The 18,433-nt window shown below is 44.4% G+C and overlaps 2 protein-coding genes across 2 annotated transcripts; one reads left to right on the forward strand and one right to left on the reverse strand.

The window, feature by feature from the left end:
- Window positions 1-10,918: 10,918 nt before the first annotated feature.
- LOC100192574 (uncharacterized) lies at window positions 10,919-12,376 on the forward strand. Its single transcript, NM_001165645.2, has 2 exons — window positions 10,919-11,488; window positions 11,999-12,376. Exons 1-2 carry the CDS (start codon window positions 11,050-11,052, stop codon window positions 12,058-12,060), a joined length of 501 nt encoding a protein of 166 aa, NP_001159117.2. The 5' UTR covers window positions 10,919-11,049; the 3' UTR covers window positions 12,061-12,376.
- A 247-nt stretch (window positions 12,377-12,623) lies between these two features.
- On the reverse strand, window positions 12,624-16,356 carry LOC100284669 (clathrin assembly protein). The gene is made up of 15 exons (NM_001157564.2): window positions 16,094-16,356; window positions 15,801-15,870; window positions 15,609-15,706; window positions 15,303-15,441; window positions 15,042-15,169; window positions 14,855-14,947; window positions 14,695-14,745; window positions 14,528-14,593; window positions 14,363-14,428; window positions 14,175-14,255; window positions 13,888-13,965; window positions 13,620-13,799; window positions 13,450-13,528; window positions 13,172-13,290; window positions 12,624-13,028 (listed from the first exon to the last, which is right to left on the reverse strand). The coding sequence occupies exons 1-15, from the start codon at window positions 16,178-16,180 to the stop codon at window positions 12,636-12,638; spliced, it is 1,728 nt and encodes a 575-aa protein (NP_001151036.2). The 5' UTR covers window positions 16,181-16,356; the 3' UTR covers window positions 12,624-12,635.
- Window positions 16,357-18,433: the final 2,077 nt, after the last annotated feature.

Raw genomic sequence — 18,433 nt, forward strand, 5'->3', positions numbered from 1 at the left:
AAGCCTTTGTCTTCGCCGAAGACTTCTAATTCCCTTTCAATACACCTATGACTTGGTTTGAAATGGACTTGAAAACACATTAGTCATAGCATATGAAAAGAGACATGATCAAAGGTATACAAATGAGCTATGTGTGCAAATCAACAAAAGAAGTTCCTAGAATCAAGAATATTTAGCTCATGCCTAAGTTTGTTAAAAGTTTGTTCATCAAGAGGCTTGGTAAAGATATCAGCTAATTGATCTTTAGTGTTAATATATGAAATCTCGATATCTCCCTTTTGTTGGTGATCTCTCAAAAAGTGATACCGAATGGCTATGTGTTTAGTGCGGCTATGCTCGACGAAATTATCCGCCATCTTGATTGCACTCTCATTATCACATAGCAAAGGGACTTTGGTTAATTTGTAACCGTAGTCCCGCAGGGTTTGCCTCATCCAAAGCAATTGCGCGCAACAATGGCCTGCGGCAATGTACTCGGCTTCGGCGGTGGAAAGAGCGACCGAATTTTGCTTCTTTGAAGCCCAAGACACCAAGGATCTTCCCAAGAACTGGCAAGTCCCCGATGTGCTCTTCCTATTGATTTTACACCCCACCCAATCGGCATCCGAATAACCAATAAAATCAAAAGTGGATCCCCTAGGGTACCAGAGCCCAAACTTAGGAGTGAAAGCCAAATATCTCAAGATTCGTTTCACGGCCGTAAGGTGAGCTTCCTTAGGGTCGGCTTGGAATCTTGCACACATGCATACGGAAAGCATAATGTCTGGTCGAGATGCACATAAATAGAGTAGTGAACCTATCATCGACCGGTATACCTTTTGATCCACGGACTTACCTCCCGTGTCGAGGTCGAGATGCCCATTAGTTCCCATGGGTGTCTTGATGGGCTTGGCATCCTTCATCCCAAACTTGTTTAGAATGTCTTGAGTGTACTTCGTTTGGCTAATGAAGGTGCCCTCTTTGAGTTGCTTCACTTGAAATCCCAGGAAGTACTTCAACTCCCCCATCATAGACATCTCGAACTTTTGTGTCATGATCCTACTAAATTCTTCACATGTAGACTCGTTAGTAGACCCAAATATAATATCATCAACATAAATTTGGCATGCGAACAAGTCATTTTCAAGAGTTTTAGTAAATAAAGTAGGATCGGCCTTTTCGACTTTGAATCCATTAGTGATAAGAAAATCCCTAAGGCATTCATACCATGCTCTTGGGGCTTGCTTGAGCCCATAAAGCGCCTTAGAGAGTTTATAGACATGGTTAGGGTACTCACTATCTTCAAAGCCGGGAGGTTGCTCAACATAGACCTCTTCCTTGATTGGTCCATTGAGGAAGGCACTTTTCACGTCCATTTGATAAAGCTTAAATCCATGGTAAGTAGCATAGGCCAATAATATACGAATTGACTCAAGCCTAGCTACGGGTGCATAGGTTTCACCGAAATCCAAACCTTCGACTTGGGAGTATCCCTTGGCCACAAGTCGAGCTTTGTTCCTTGTCACCACACCATGCTCATTTTGCTTGTTGCGGAAGACCCATTTGGTTCCTACAACATTTTGATTAGGACGTGGAACTAAATGCCATACCTCATTCCTAGTGAAGTTGTTGAGCTCCTCTTGCATCGCCACCACCCAATCCGAATCTTGGAGTGCTTCCTCTACCTTGTGTGGCTCAATAGAGGAAACAAAAGAGTAATGCTCACAAAAATGTGCAACACGAGATCTAGTAGTTACCCCCTTATGAATGTCGCCGAGGATGGTGTCGACGGGGTGATCTCGTTGGATTGCTTGGTGGACTCTTGGGTGTGGCGGCCTTTGCTCTTCATCCTCCTTGTCTTGATCATTTGTATCCCCCCCTTGATCATTGCTGTCATCTTGAGGTGGCTCATTTGCTTGATCTTCTCCTTCATCATTTTGAGCCTCATCCTCATTTTGAGTTAGTGGAGATGCTTGCGTGGAGGAGGATGGTTGATCTTGTGCATTTGGAGGCTCTTCGGATTCCTTAGGACACACATCCCCAATGGACATGTTCCTTAGCGCGATGCACGGAGCCTCTTCAATACCTATCTCATCAAGATCAACTTGCTCTACTTGAGAGCCGTTAGTCTCATCAAACACAACGTCACAAGAAACTTCAACTTGCCCAGAGGACTTGTTAAAGACTCTATATGCCCTTGTGTTTGAATCATATCCTAGTAAAAAGCCTTCTACAGTCTTAGGAGCAAATTTAGATTTTCTACCTCTTTTAACAAGAATAAAGCATTTGCTACCAAAGACTCTAAAATTTGAAATGTTGGCTTTTTACCGGTTAGGAGTTCATATGATGTCTTCTTGAGGATTCGGTGAAGATATAACCGGTTGATGGCGTAGCAAGCGGTGTTGACCGCCTCGGCCCAAAACCGATCCGAAGTCTTGTACTCATCAAGCATGGTTCTTGCCATATCCAATAGAGTTCTATTCTTCCTTTCCACTACACCATTTTGTTGCGGGGTGTAGGGAGAAGAGAACTCATGCTTGATGCCCTCCTCCTCAAGGAAGCCTTCAATTTGTGAGTTCTTGAACTCCGTCCCGTTGTCGCTTCTTATTTTCTTGATCCTTAAGCCGAACTCATTTTGAGCCCGTCTCAAGAATCCTTTTAAGGTCTCTTGGGTTTGAGATTTTTCCTGCAAAAAGAATACCCAAGTGAAGCGAGAATAATCATCCACTATCACAAGACAATACTTACTCCCGCCGATGCTTATGTAAGCAATCGGGCCGAATAGATCCATGTGGAGTAGCTCAAGCGGCCTGTCGGTCGACATGATGTTCTTGTGTGGATGATGGGCACCAACTTGCTTCCCTGCTTGACATGCGCTACAAACCCTATCTTTCTCAAAATGAACATTGGTTAGTCCTAAAATGTGCTCTCCCTTTAGAAGCTTATGAAGATTCTTCATCCCAACATGGGCTAGTCGGCGGTGCCAGAGCCAACCCATGTTAGTCTTAGCAATTAAGCAAGTGTCGAGTTCAGCTCTATCAAAATCTACCAAGTATAGCTGACCCTCTAACACTCCCTTAAATGCTATTGAATCATCACTTCTTCTAAAGACAGTGACACCTATATCAGTGAAAAGACAGTTGTAACCCATTTTGCATAATTGAGATACAGAAAGCAAATTGTAATCTAATGAATCTACAAGAAAAACATTGGAGATAGAATGGTCAGGAGATATAGCAATTTTACCCAATCCTTTGACCAAACCTTGGTTTCCATCCCCAAATGTGATCGCTCGTTGGGGATCTTGGTTTTTCTCATAGGAGGAGAACATTTTCTTCTCCCCTGTTATGTGGTTTGTGCACCCGCTGTCGATGATCCAACTTGAGCCCCCAGATGCATAAACCTACAAAACAAGTTTAGTTCTTGACTTTAGGTACCCAAATGGTTTTGGGTCCTTTGGCATTAGACACAAGAACTTTGGGTACCCAAACACAAGTCTTTGACCCCTTGTGCTTGCCCCCAACATATTTGGCAACTACTTTGCCGGATTTGTTAGTTAAAACATAAGATGCATCAAAAGTTTTGAATGAAAAGTTATGTTCATTTGATGCACTAGGAGTTTTCTTCTTAGGCAACTTAGCACGGGTTGGTTGCCTAGAGCTAGATGTCTCACTCTTATACATAAAAACATGGTTAGAACCAGAGTGAGACTTCCTAGAATGAATTCTCCTAATTTTGTCCTCGGGATAACCAGCAGGGTATAAAATGTAACCCTCGTTATCTTGAGGCATGGGAGCCTTGCCCTTTACAAAATTAGACAATCTTTTAGGAGGGGCGTTAAGTTTGACATTGTCTCCCCTTTGGAAGCCAATGCCATCCTTGATGCCAGGGCGTCTCCCACTATAGAGCATACTTCTAGCAAATTTAATTTTTTCATTTTCTAAGTTATGCTCGGCAATTTTAGCATCTAGTTTTGCTATATGATCATTTTGTTGTTTAATTAGAGTCATGTGATCATGAATAGCATTAACATCAATATCTCTACATCTAGTGCAAATAGAAGTGTGCTCAACAGTAGATGTAGAGGGTTTGCAAGATTTTAATTCTACAACCTTAGCATGCAATATATCATTCTTAGTTCTAAGGTCGGAAATAGTAGCATTGCAAACATCAAAATCTTTAGCCTTAGTAATTAATTTTTCATTTTCATTCTTAAGGCTAACAAGAGAAATGTTCAATTATTCAATCCTAGCAAGCAAATCATCATTATCATCTCTAGGATTGGAAGTTGAAACATTACAAGCATGAGAATCAACCTTAGCTAATAAACTGGAATTCTCATTTCTAAGGTTGTCTATAGTCTCATGGCAAGTGCTTAGCTCACTAGACAATTTTTCACATTTTTCTACTTCTATAGCATAAGCATTTTTAACCTTAACATGCTTCTTATTTTCTTTAATAAGGAAGTCCTCTTGGGTGTCCAAGAGATCATCCTTTTCATGAATGGCACTAATCAATTCATTAAGTTTCTCTTTTTGTTGCATGTTGAGGTTGGCAAAAAGAGTGCGCAAGTTATCTTCCTCATCACTAACATTTTCATCACTAGAGGATTCATATCTAGTGGAGGATTTAGATTTAACCTTCTTGTTTTTTCCGTCCTTTGCCATGAGGCACTTGTGGCCGACGTTGGGGAAGAGAAGTCCCTTCGTGACGGCGATGTTGGCGGCGTCCTCGTCGTCGGAGGAGTCGCTAGAGCTTTCGTTGGAGTCCCACTCCCGACAAAAATGGGCATCGCCGCCCTTCTTCTTGTAGTACCTCTTCTTCTCCTTTCTTCTCCCCTTCTTGTCATCGCCCCTGTCACTAGAAATAGGACATTTAGCTATAAAGTGACCGGGCTTACCACACTTGTAGCAAACCTTCTTGGAGCGGGGCTTGTAATCCTTCCCCCTCCTTTGCTTGAGGATTTGTCGAAAGCTTTTGATGACAAGCGCCATCTCCTCGTTGTCAAGCTTTGAGGCGTCGATTGGTTGTCTACTTGGTGTAGACTCCTCCTTCTTTTCCTCCGTCGCCTTAAATGCGACCGGTTGTGCCGTGGATGTGGAGGGATCATCTAGCTCGTTGATCTTCTTCGAGCCCTTGATCATATACTCAAAGCTCACAAAATTCCCAATTACTTCCTCGGGAGTCATTAGTGTATATCTTGGGTTGCCACGAATTAATTGAACTTGAGTAGGGTTAAGGAAAATAAGAGATCTTAGAATAACCTTAACCACCTCGTGGTCATCCCACTTTTTGCTCCCGAGGTTGCGCACTAGGTTCACCAAGGTTTTGAGCCGGTTGTACATGTCTTGTGGCTCCTCCCCTTGGCGAAGACGGAAGCGACCGAGCTCCCCCTCGATCGTTTCCCGCTTGGTGATCTTGGTGAGTTCATCACCCTCGTGTGCGGTCTTGAGTAAGTCCCAAATCTCCTTTGCACTCTTTAACCCTTGCACCTTGTTATATTCCTCTCTACTTAGAGAGGCAAGGAGTATGGTTGTGGCTTGGGAGTTGAAGTGCTCGATTTGGGCCACTTCATCCTCATCATAGTCTTCATCCCCTACGGATGGTACCTGTGCACCAAACTCAACAACATCCCATATACTTTTGTGGAGTGAGGTTAGATGAAATCGCATTAAATCACTCCACCTAGCGTAATCTTCACCATCAAATGTTGGTGGTTTGCCTAATGGGACGAAAAGTAAAGGTGTATGTTTAGAAATGCGAGGGTAGCGTAGGGGAATCTTACTATACTTCTTGCGCTCTTGGCGCTTAGAAGTGACGGACGCCGCGTCGGAGCCGGAGGTGGATGCCGATGAAGAATCGGTCTCGTAGTAGACCACCTTCCTCATCCTCTTTTTCTTGTCCCCACTTCGATGCGGCTTGTGGGAAGAGGATTTCTCCTTCTTCTCTTTGTGGTGTGAAGAAGATCTTTTCTCCTTCCCTTTGGAGGAGTCCTTCTTCTTCTCCTTCCCTTTGGAGGAGTCTTTCTTCTCCTTTCTCTTGGTGCGGGACTCTTCAGATGAAGTGCTCCCGTGGCTTGTAGTGGGATTTTCGCCGGTCTCCATCTCCTTCTTGGCGTGATCTCCCGACATCACTTCGAGCGGTTAGGCTCTAATGAAGCACCGGGCTTTTATACCAATTGATAGTCGCCTAGAGGGGGGTGAATAGGGCGAAACTGAAATTTACAAATATAAACACAACTACAAGCCGGGTTAGCGTTAGAAATAAAATCGAGTCCGCGAGAGAGGGTGCAAAACAAATCTCAAGCAAATAAGGAGTGTGACACAAGGATTTGTTTTACCGAGGTTCGGTTCTCGCAAACCTACTCCCCGTTGAGGTGGTCACAAAGACCGGGTCTCTTTCAACCCTTTCCCTCTCTCAAACGGTCCTTCCGACCGAGTGAGCTTCTCTTCTCAAATCAAAGCCGGGAACAAAACTTCCCCGCAAGGGTCACCACACAATTGGTGCCTCTTGCCTTGATTACAATGGAGTTTTGATCACAAGAACAAGTGAGAAAGAAAAGAAGCAATCCAAGCGCAAGAGCTCAAAAGAACACGGCAAATCAATCTCGCAAATCACTAAAGCCTTGTGTGGAATTGGAGAGGATTTGATCTCTTTGGTGTGTCTAGAATTGAATGCCTAGCTCTTGTAAGTGGTTGAGAAGTGGAAAACTTGGATGCAATGAATGGTGGGTGGTTGGGGTTATTTATAGCCCCAACCACCAAACTAGTCGTTTGGTGGGGCTGACTGTCGTATGGTGCACCGGACAGTCCGGTGTACACCGGACATGTCCGGTGCGCCAGCCACGTCACCAAAGCCGTTGGGATTCGACCGTTGGAGCTCTGTCTTCTGGGCCCGCCTGGAAGTCCGGTGGCGCACCGGACATGTACTGTAGAGTGTCCGGTGCGCCACTACGCGCGTGCCTGACTTATGCGCGCTCTGGCGCGCATTAATTGCTGTTGCAGGTGACCGTTGGCGCGAAGTAGCCGTTGCTCCGGAGTTACACCGGACAGTCCGGTGTACACCGGACATGTCCGGTGAATTATAGCGGAGCAGCCCACGCGGATTCCCGAAGATGGCGAGTTCTTGAGGCGTCGTTCCTTGGAACACCGGACTGTCCGGTGAATTATAGCGGAGTGCCTCTGGAAATTCCTGAAGGCGACGAGTTTGAGTTGGAGTCCTCTGGTGCACCGGACACTGTCCGGTGGCGCACCGAACAGTCCGGTGCCCCAGACCAGAGGTGCCTTCGGTTGTCCCTTTGCTCCTTTGTTGATCCCAATACTTGAACTTTTTATTGGCTAAGAGTGAACCTTTGGCACCTGTATAACTTATACACTAGAGCAAACTAGTTAGTCCAATTATTTGTGTTGGGCAATTCAACCACCAAAATTATTTAGGAACTAGGTGTAAGCCTAATTCCCTTTCAGCCACCACACCGGAGGAATTCTTCATCAAGGATCTCATGGAGCAGCCACCATTGTCCCCACCTGTCTTCCTTGAACTCCCCCACAAGCCCAATGCCAGCAATGAGGACCGACATCATGTCCCTAACAATGACATGACGCTCCCTTACATCTCACGCATGCTCATGGAGGACGATGACGATGAGCTTGGTGATCACCCTGCGCTACTCCAGGTGCAGCAGTCCTTCGCTAAGATCCTCCCCTCCCCTTGTTGGCACTAACACAAACAACAGCGAGGGGCCAAATGATTTCTTGCATGAAGCTAATAATTTTTTAATTGTTTAGACAGCAATATTTTCAAACCATGATTCATTAGCTGGAATTTTCAGACTTTCAGTGCAGTAAAGAATGCAAATTGGTTCATAGAATCTAACTGAAGCCTGATGCCCCTGTAACTCCGTTTTCAAAAGAAAAAATGTACTCTAAAAAGATATGATAGTCTTTGTTTTGAAACAGATGCGATTGGAAGAAAAGTGCCTCCTATGCTGCATCTAAAAGAAAAGGGGAAAAAGAAATTCAGTTCCCGCATCAGTAAATTCTGTACTGGAAAAATAATATAGCGTACTCTGTCAGTTGGTGTTTGCTAGGGAAGATGGTCTCCTGGAGCCCTTAGATCTACATGAAGCACTGACATGTTCTCTATGCTATTTGTTTGAGAAAATTGATGAACTTATGTCACAATTTTATTAGAGTAATTTAAATGGACAGCTAAAAAATTTAGGAACTTCTGTGCAGAATCATGCATCATGAAAAATGGGAAATTTATGAAGTAATTATATCCAAGCTAACTAACAAATAAAATAGAAAGTACCCAATGTTCCATCGCTGGCACACTTTACATAGAAACTCATACTGAATCTACATCTATGATGGAGCAGCTGAACAATGGGTTCAGATCATCACATATACCTTTTCACCTACAAAACTGACAGAATAGAATCAAGGAAGCATCAGTAACAAAATACAAGAACCTCAGGGCTCAAACTTTGATTATTTCATATGTAGAGAATGAAAACAAATAAAAAAACTCACCGTTTTTCGTTACCAGATATGAATGAGGTATAGGAACTGGCCATGAACAATGAGAGCCAAATACACAATTCTAACTAAGTGATGAGAGTACCGGAAGGCATTGAAGCCAACCAGTTTGTCAAATGGTTTTGGAAGCTTCACTAGGCTACGACATAATCTCTGTGTTGCTAAAGTGAAAGCATTGATCATATATATAACCATAATTACACAAGTGATGCCTTCCACTCCTTTGCCCAATGTAATTATGTTGGCTTTATTTCACTAAAGTAATGGCTCAGAGGAGCATACTTCTCATTTGATGAATTTATAAGCCGTGGAAAATCACACAAAAGGTGGTTCCCTACATGGAGGATTATACCAACAATGATTGTTTGGAACTGCAAAAAAAATAGGACACAAAATTTGTCTCGCCCTTCCATTTTCTTTGACCATAAAGATTGTCTACACGCTTAGCAATAAAGAATGTCTACACGCTCAGCTATTTCACGTGTTAATTCCAAACGTTGTGTTTGATCTTCACCAACAGGAACCAGATTGGATCGGATGATAAAATTAGAATTAAGCAATTAGTGCATATGTGTGAACCTCATGCAGTGTAAACTGAGCACGCAGTAGATCAAACAGAGATCCGCAATGGACCATTAGACCAAAATTATTAAAATACAAGAAATATATTGCAAGATAATTTATCTGTACCTTTGATTCAATAATCCACCAAATGTGAAAGCCAAACTGTAGCATGTAGCCCTAGGGACACCGTCCTCAGCAACATCAGGAAGATGAGGCTAGACGTGTTCATCCAAAGCGTTGTGAACCAGTCTTATGGTTCCTCCTTCCTGTCACGGTTTCGGGAGATACTCTTCTACTGCACGTCGATGTTCGACATGTTGGACGCAACCTTGCCGAGGGAGAGCGAATCTCGACTGGTGTTCGAGAAACTCGTTCTGGGATGCTATGCGTTCTATGGCATCTCCTGTGAGGGCAGCGACCTTGTGCTGCGCCCTAAGAAGTATAGACAGTGGCAGGCAAGAAACGAACGAGCAGGCCTCTTCTGGATGGCTACAAAGACGAGGTCATGAAGCATTACCACAAAGATTTCTTGGTTTGCCAGGATGGCCAATGGCTTCTGCAAGGATGGATGGGGCGGGTCCTCACTGCCCACACGACATGGGTTGCGAACGGAGACGCCTCTTCTGGATGAAGCCGAAGCTCTCTATTTAGACCAAAGACCCCCCCTCCCTCCCCCTTTGAAGATATGTTTGCTGGAAGCAAAATAAGTCCCGCATATGTTTGCTGGATATGAGCTTATAAGAAAGTTTTGCTACCATATCAAGGAAAGAGACACTGGAAGCAAAGATGAAGCGAAAGAAGATATTTTTCTTCCTTCTGCTAATGAAATGATACACAACTCTCCTGCGTGTTCGAGAAAAATTTAGATCATTTGCTATTTGTGATAAATAATTATTCCTAAAAAATAAACTTATGAAATTGAAAAATATCTTCACCCGATCTTTCTACCTGCGTCTGTAAAAGTTAAAATTTAAGATTGCTATGCTGAAGTTTCAAGAACAAAATTGATATGTTTTTGAATCAACTGGAATTTAATTTTGTGCGCTCTGTTTGTACATATGCATCTACATCGATTGGTGTGACTGATTAGAACAACATATATTGTATGCTCATTAATTATCGCGATAGTCTCATGCACATCTAAAGTATTTTATTACTATTGCTCCAATCTGCCAAAACTCGAGAACAATTTATATAAAAGGTATATAGCAATTTACTCAAGAATTCTATTGTCTCGTCGCGCCACTTATTCTAGTAACATCTAGGTTGTGTTTGGTTTGACTTTTGGCTTTGGCTTTTGCCCCACTAAAAGCCAAAAGCCAACTAAAGGACTGGATCCAGGAAGCAGCTTTTTCTAAAAGCCGACTTTCTTGTAGTGCAAATCTGAAAGCACCCTTGGACCTACTTTAAGTGGATTTTCGGATGGAACTATGAAAACATATATCGAAGAATTTTTAACGACTTTTAGTGGTTTCCACCAAACGGATTTTAGCTTTTTAACAGCTTACAGCCTACAACAGCTTTTTCCACAGCTCACAGCCCACAGCAACTTTTTTCACAGCCACAGCCCAACCAAACAGACCCCTAAGCTAGAGGTGGGCGGTAGCTAATGTTCTGAATAACCCCTCGTACATATTTCATTATTACGGAAATACCCCTGAGATAAACCGGCGGACACAGCCTGCGGTTTGCCGGTTTCCGTCCAAAACGGACGTGTGAGTGTGGGACACGCAGCCGATTCTGGACCGACTAGTCGGCTAGCTGGCTACTGACTTTTTTACGGAAAAGCCCTTGAGTAAATGCTATATCTACCGACGCTCCCCACTCCTCTTCCCAAATCCCAACGATCCCCCAACCTTCGCGACGCGCACACCAGCTCGCCGTCGGACGCAAGCGCTCACAGGCTGCTGCTGCTCCGTCTCCCGGGCGCCAACTCTGACTCCGTACGCGTTACGTGAAGGCATCCATGGCACGCGTGCTCTGCTCCCGGTCAGCGGTCCTGGCGCGCCGCCTCGGGGCCCAGCCCCAGCCCCAGCCCGGCGTGGTTCTGAGCCGCCGGCACAACCACACTCGCCGGCGCGCGGTGAAGGTTCTTGAAGAGGACGCCGCGGGGCCTTCTTCACCTGCGACGGACGCCTCCGAGCAGTCCCGGCGGTTGGAGGAGGCGATCGACAGCGCCATGGCGCGGATGGCCGAGCCCGACTGGGCGCCCTTCCGGCCCGGGACATCCTACTTCGCTCCGCCCCGGCCCGCCGGCGCGGCCCTGGGGGTTCTCGCGCTTATCGGCCACGCTGGCGGGTTCATGGGCTCCTCGGCAGCGCCGAGGCGGGGACTCTCTGCCGACGAGGCCCGCGCCGTCGCCGCCTCCTCCCGCGGTTACCCGTGCTCGACCTATTTCATCGAAGGTATCTGACTATTTGGGATCTCCATTTCGCTATTCGGATGTGCTCAATTCTGAACTGAAACGCGTGCATAAGAACTTCTAGAAATCAGAACAATTTCGAGACATTTTATCGTTATGCTTTGTTTCTGCAAGGAGAGATTGCGTATAATATGTTGGATGTATTGCATCGAGCCTTTAGGCCTTGTTTGGTTATTTCAATTCGATGTGGATTGAACTGATTGAGTTGTATTTTGACTTGCTATGGATCTAAACCTACTCAATCCATATGGAACAAGTCTTTAGAGAGAATATATAGGAGTACATGACTTGAAGACAAGAAGGCTATCCTAGAGATAAGGAAGATTATCTTAGATACAAGGAATGTTATCTTAGATACAAGAAATGTTATCCAGGATTATAATCAATCCTAAACCAACCATATTAGTAGTTGCCTAATATATTATAACATGCCTAATATACTCTAACAGTTTCTATAGCATCTGCCTTACACGGAGTATCGACATATATGCAGGCTGCTTTCCAGATGAAGTGGAGATCCCAAATATGGATGCCAATCAAGTTCAAGAGGAATGAATGGATGAGCTATGTTATTGCACTGGATGAAGGGGGTCTGGAAAAGGTGTCACTTTCATGTCATTTAGTGGTGTCATGAAGTAATGAATTCGTGAGCTACTTGTGGGCAAATCCAGTGCCGAAGGCTCCCCACATGAGTACCTTCTGGAGAAAGGGCTCCCCAGCTGCTGCGAACCCACGACCTCAGACAGCTCCCATCACTGCATCAGGCCTGACCTTCTGAATTTGTGAGCTACTGTATAAAATAAATTTGTCCTGAATTCATGTGATCTTGTAATAAGACTAGTCTTAAATAAAAACTACGATTTCACCGTCTTCTCTATGCTATCCGGCATCTGGAATGTATGATGGTAAACATGCTCTCATATTAGCTGATATGGTGTACAACTCAAAACTGTGTATTATATTAACATTTCAGATCATAATAGTTTCCAAATGTGAGCACTACTGCAGTACAGCGCATCGTTAAGATACAGTATTCAAAGTTTTTGAACTGTACAAGTTGCTCCTCAAAATTGTCAATGTTGTGTATGGTCTGAATTAGTGGGAGCAGTAGACACAAAAAAAAAAACAATTCAGACTAAATTTGAATTGCTTTGCTTTGGTGGATTAGCCATCGTGACGAGGCTACTGAATGGATCACCAAAAGGATTGGATAATCCAGATTGAGAAGGGGCAGAATACTGCGACTGCTGCTGGTATGTTTGAGGCGGCAACATCACCATCTGGTGCTGCTGCTGTATCTGATAATACTGCTGCTGCTGTGCATGGTAATATTGCTGCTGCTCTGCCATCATAGCTAACTGCACATTTGATGGTGGTGCAAAGCTGTTTGACATGGCAAATGGATCATTGTGGTCAAATGGGTTTGCTGCAGTACTTCCAGTGTAGGTCACACTGGCTATTTGCTGCCTCCTTGCCTCGTCTTCGTAAAGACTGTCTAGCAATAGCTTGTCAAATCCCCCAGCCTGTTGAGCAAATGCAAGTAATTTAGCTCTGATTGCTTTTACTAAAATTCTGTTATAACTTATGGCAACATCTTTTACAGATAATAATCTATGTGAAATTCATATGATCATATTTTCTCTAGAGATAGTAAAAGTCTACATACCAATTGATTGTCCACTTGTTGATTTGTGTGGTTACTTGGTGCAGTAACCAGTGCCAATTCCCATCCAGCCTTGTCAAGGGCAAATAAGTCTTGAGAAGTTGGCATCTTGTTTTCATTACCTGCATTTAAGAGACAATTACTACATAGTGCACAAGGTCTAACACATGATCTTCCTTAAGTAAGTATTCTCTGCACAAAATAGCACCAATGTAAAATTGCTGCTAGTGCTGTAGTGCAGTATGCTATTGAACAGTGCATGGATACTATAAACATTGAACCTGGTGCCACAATAGCAAGAGCCAGTGCATTGCTTGTTTCAAGGTCTGCAATCATGGGGTTTACTTCTTCATCCAAGTTCTGCAATTCATCATATATTTGTAAAACATGAGGCTTCAGAAGCAGACACTGAGCTAAAGTATAGAATGTTCTTGAAACATAGAGGAAATACTAATAGATTCCCAGTAGTCGCCCGTGGCTGAGGTTCCACTGCTTCTTCCAAAGGATCAACAGATGGTTGTGGCTCCGCTTCAGGCTCTGCAGGTTCATACTTTTCATCTTCCACTGGTTTCTCGGCTCCCTGTGGAGATGCTGCTTCATTATCACTAGGTTGATTCTCTTCATAGTTTTCCTGGTTTAGCAAACATCACTAATTAATCAGAGCTATTCTCTTATGTGCTTTGGCCTTTTGAAGTTCCACAGACGCTGGACACACTCACCAAACTCTTGCTCTCAGTATCGGCACGGGGTGCTTCTCTGATATACTCTTCCATTGTCACAAGAAATGAAGGAGGCGGCTGCATAGTGGTGATTAGTAGCCGATCAACACAGTGAATGACTATTAGTACAGTACAGTGTGCAGAGGACAAAATTTAAGTCGTTCCAATTTCCAAATAGGATTCAAACGACTGACATTTTTACACTTAACTTTGGTATAGTCAGTGATGTAGTATTATCTTTCCTGAAGATTTATCTATTAAAATCAGTAACGAATGTCGGGACATGCCTGCCTCAGAGTGGGAAATTGGAAAGTCCTGGCCAGCTCAAGAAGTTTGCAGTGGTCATAGAAGTTAGAGAGTTTTTCTGCCTGTGAAATTGATGGCACACACCATGAGATTCCAAGAACAAGATAGTTCATCCAAATGTATACTCTTCAACCCAGTTCATGGTTTAAATCTCTTAGTTGCTATATACCTGCTGACCAGCTCGTTTATAGATTTCAAGGGCCTTGATTGCATCATACTTCGGCATCTCAAAATACTGCATCACATGAGATAAAACATAAGGAATTATGATCCGTATGTTCAGATTAGGGGCATGTATCTAAAAAAAAGCATCTCAGCAAGAACTGGAAGCTACCATGTCAACAAGGTTAATGATGCCATCATTGATTGAGCAGTATATCTTGAAACTTTCCTTCAAAACCTATGGCACACAAGACCTCTGTAAGACTTGAGGATATAAGGGAACACACACACTACATTGCGCCAAAAAAAATTATTTGCCAGAACAAGCTTCAGACTTACAAGAGCCAGCGCATATTGTACGAGGTAGTTTGTGCAGGCTGCACCTTCAGGCTGCAAAATGACAATGGAAAAAAAATGAAATGGTGTATCGGTGGTAGTGTTTCTTATTCCATGAACCGGGCTTAACACAATTTTATTTTCTCTAAAAAAAAGATCAGACCTGGCAGTAAATAAGCCTGAGAAGCAGCTTCTGCAACGCTGGCAACTGGACCAGAAGTTCCGCGAGCGGCAGGGATCTTGTTCTGCTGTGCGCCTGGAATTTTGCCAAGATTCAGAGCAGCAATTCACTGGAGTAAAATTTAAACGACGCCAAGACCCCGCAAGACTCCATTTCTAGTACTACCTACCTTGCCAGAAGCATGGGGTAACTTGAGCAGCCGATCTAGTTCGACGTCGTACTTGAGGATCCTGAAGCACTCGAGCCGCTCGTCCAGGTAGAGCGCGTACGTGCGAACCCAGGCGGAGCAGTCCCAAGCTGCATTGCATGCAAAAGCGAGGCGAGCAGAGAACCTGTTTGTTCAGGCATTGAAAGTACGTAGAACAAAACATACACAGGGACGGACGCCATTTTTGCACCCATGCTCGGAAAATGCATGAAGAATGGGCACCTAATGGGCTGGAGTCGTCCTTGAACTGCGGGATCTGCAGAACGTTTCCTCTATACGAATACGTGAGGAAATCCTCCTTGAATGTGCCGTCGCCTTCTCTGAGCAGCCTGTGTATCACTATCAACGTTTTCAGTGCAACCTGTAACCAAGAAATGTCTGCCCTTGACATCACAAATTGTAACAAACTAGGAGTTCTCGGAATCAGAGGGAACCAGAAAGGAAACAGCTAGTGGTGTGAGCGAGTGGATCAAGGATCGTCATGCATTCATGAACAAACAAATTCGTGGAGCAAGAAGCAGGACCCACTATCCAGCTCTTGGTCTTGGACAGCCTCCTAGCCAGCGTGCATATCGAATAGGCGACGTCGGCTTGCGGCCGGTGCGCCGACGTCGCGAAGAGTATCCCTGCACGAAGCAGAGGAAGCCGACCATCATCAACGCCGTCGCCGTCGCCGGCTAGCTGCTGCGAATGCGCTCTATGTAGGAGCCTAGCACTCACTCCTAAAGTGGCGCTCCTTGGGCGGGCACTCCACGTGGTTCGTCGCCTTCACAATGGCGATGTCCAGATCCTGCAGGGAATTAATTCATGCATCAGAAAATTAGACGCCTTCGCCGTGGGCAATTGGCCATGGCGGGACGCAGAGCAGTCGGGACTCGGGAGGGAAGATGGCAGTCGAACGCCATAGGGGCATGGCCGCATGGGAGCCCGGACGGCGCGGCGGGTGAATGGAATGGATGGATGGGCACCGATCGATCGGACATCGGAAGGCAAGGCGTCGTCGCCGTCGTCACCTTGTACTCGCTGTTGAAGTTGGCGAGGCCGACCTTGGTGGAGTCCTTGAGCGCGCCGTAGGCCTTGCGCCACGTCCCGGAACCCATGCCAGCCGGCCGTGCCGTGCGTGCCCCCCGCCGTCCTCCCCAGCGTCGCCACGGGCCACGCGATCACCGTTCGCCGAGCGGCGAACCAGCCAGCTGGGCACCTCCCCCAAGTTTAGCGCGCGGCGGATGGACGGACGGGCGGACGGACGGGGAGGCGAAGGGAAGGCCGAAGTGGGGACGGGAGAGGCACGGGCTCGCGTCGTTTTGGTAGGCCTGGTGGCGTACGGTCGCTTTCGGTTTCGGCTTGATCGGGTCTCCCGCGCAGGTCGCGCGCGTGGGCGCCGCGGGACTCTCTCACAGTCTCACCTAAATTTGATGTCTTGATCAGAGTATGCTGTGTAGTGCTGGAAAAAAGCTCAAGCTCGACGAGCTGATTCGGGCTCACAGCAGCTCGGCTCGGCTCGGACCAGCTCGACGCTCAGAACGAGTCCGAGCCGAGCCTGTTTTTGTGGCTCGTGAAAAGAGCGAGCCAGCTCGGCTCGACTCGGTGCAGCTCGCGAGCTGGCTCGTGGCTTGATCCAACAACAATTTGTTACATAAAATCTTAATTAGGATATAATATTAGTACTGAGTAGACAATAATTTATGTTATTTGAGATTACTATAAAAAATAATCTATTTTATATTATATTATTGATATATCTATTTTACTAATTTAAAATATGTTATTTAAAATATTTTTAATATTTTATATTATAATTTAGAGAGCAGATTTATATTTATGGTTAGGCTCGTTGGCTCGGCGAGCCGGCTCGCGAGCCCGGAGCGAGCCGAGTCAAGCCGCTTTTCCGAGCTCGCCAGATGGACGAGCCGAGCCGAGCTCGACTCGGCTCATTTCCACCCCTAATGCTATGTAGTTAAAGGCTTAGAGCATCTCCATTAGTTTTCTAAGAGCTCTCTAAACTTATGTCAGGTTTTTAAGCTGGCTTTTATGTATGAGAGACTAGATTCTTGGTTTTTAAAAAACCAACAATCCAATTTTTATAAACGGGAGCATAAACTAATATGTTTGGAACCATCTTAATTTCTATAAACCAGTTTCTTAAAAACTGGGCGTTTCTAAACAGGTTCTTAGATGTTTGAATACACTAGAGCTAATAGTTATCTGCTAAAATTAGTTGACGACGTCCAAACAATACATCTAATACTTCATCTATTAGTTATTTTTAGTAAATTAGTTAATGGTGAGCTAGTTATTTTTTAGCTAGCTAATTCTACTATCAATTTTTAGGCAACTAACTATTAAATTTGGTGCATTCAAACGCCTCCTTAGATTTAGAAACTTGCTAAATATATATTGGGAACAAAAACAATCCTAGCCTTCAACAGTTCCTAATTTTTAGGTTGTTAAATATTTTCAAATTACGCTAACCCAGCTTTTCTAGTTATTACTTGCAGTTTAAATTTGGTTTCATCTGTATGATAAAGTTCAATCATCATTCGATATGAATTACGATCGATCATTTTTCTCTAAATTTTTGATGGATCATCTTCAAACTTGTCAAAACGGGGTTCATTCTTTTCACAACTCAAATTATCCCAAGTACATTACTTATACATGAGCGTGAACTCGATGACAGATAAATGAAATTATGGTGTGATTGACACACAAAATATGTTATTGGAATACCAAATAGCTTCCCAAATCTAGGGACTAAATAGGGATATTTAGAATGCTGGTATACTTCGTGACCTCGTTTAAGAAATTGTTGGAGCATGTTTTTGGTTAATAACACCTTAAATAGATTTTAGGGACTTTTTTGGAACAAGTGAAGATGCTCTTACATATTTAGTTGTGGAGTTTAGTCGCAGGCCCGTGCGAGAGGGGGTGCAAACTGTTCGACGGAACAGGGCCCCCAATTCTGACAGGGCCTCTAAAATTGTGTCACTCCTTAATTCACTGAGCCAGTTTGAAGCGTGTATAGGCACTGTCCTTATGTATTACCGTATAGTACTTAGTATACCATGCTACAGCTCGACGCAGCCACAACAGTGACGGTGCAGGTGCCGCACTGCGGCTGCGGGTGCCGCAACTCTGTACCCTATATGGTCGTATACGTACATCGCTACATCTACTGCTGTGCATTGTGACTAAACAGTTGAAACAAGTAAAATAGTAAACTACGGTACAACACACAAACTGCAAATGATCCCATGGCTGCTGCACGAGTGCACGTCCATGCAAGGTATTTTTTATTTTTTTAATTTATTTATATATTCCTTCGGCTTTTATAGTTTATATTGTGAATTGAT

This window comes from Zea mays, chromosome 6 (genome assembly GCF_902167145.1).
Source record: "Zea mays cultivar B73 chromosome 6, Zm-B73-REFERENCE-NAM-5.0, whole genome shotgun sequence".
NCBI classification, from domain to species: domain Eukaryota; kingdom Viridiplantae; phylum Streptophyta; class Magnoliopsida; order Poales; family Poaceae; genus Zea; species Zea mays.

What these genes read in the sequence shown, in the direction of transcription:
- LOC100192574 (NM_001165645.2), top strand. Translation starts at nt 11,050, where the DNA reads ATGGCACGCGTGCTCTGCTCCCGGTCAGCGGTCCTGGCGCGCCGCCTC. An exon ending in CTCGACCTATTTCATCGAAG is followed by an intron (nt 11,489 to 11,998) that starts GTATCTGACTAT and finishes ACATATATGCAG; the next exon opens with GCTGCTTTCCAGATGAAGTG.
- LOC100284669 (NM_001157564.2), bottom strand. Translation starts at nt 16,180, where the DNA reads ATGGGTTCCGGGACGTGGCGCAAGGCCTACGGCGCGCTCAAGGACTCC. An exon ending in ACTTCAACAGCGAGTACAAG is followed by an intron (nt 15,871 to 16,093) that starts GTGACGACGGCG and finishes AATTCCCTGCAG; the next exon opens with GATCTGGACATCGCCATTGT. An exon ending in AATTTCCCACTCTGAGGCAG is followed by an intron (nt 13,966 to 14,174) that starts GCATGTCCCGAC and finishes ACCACTATGCAG; the next exon opens with CCGCCTCCTTCATTTCTTGT.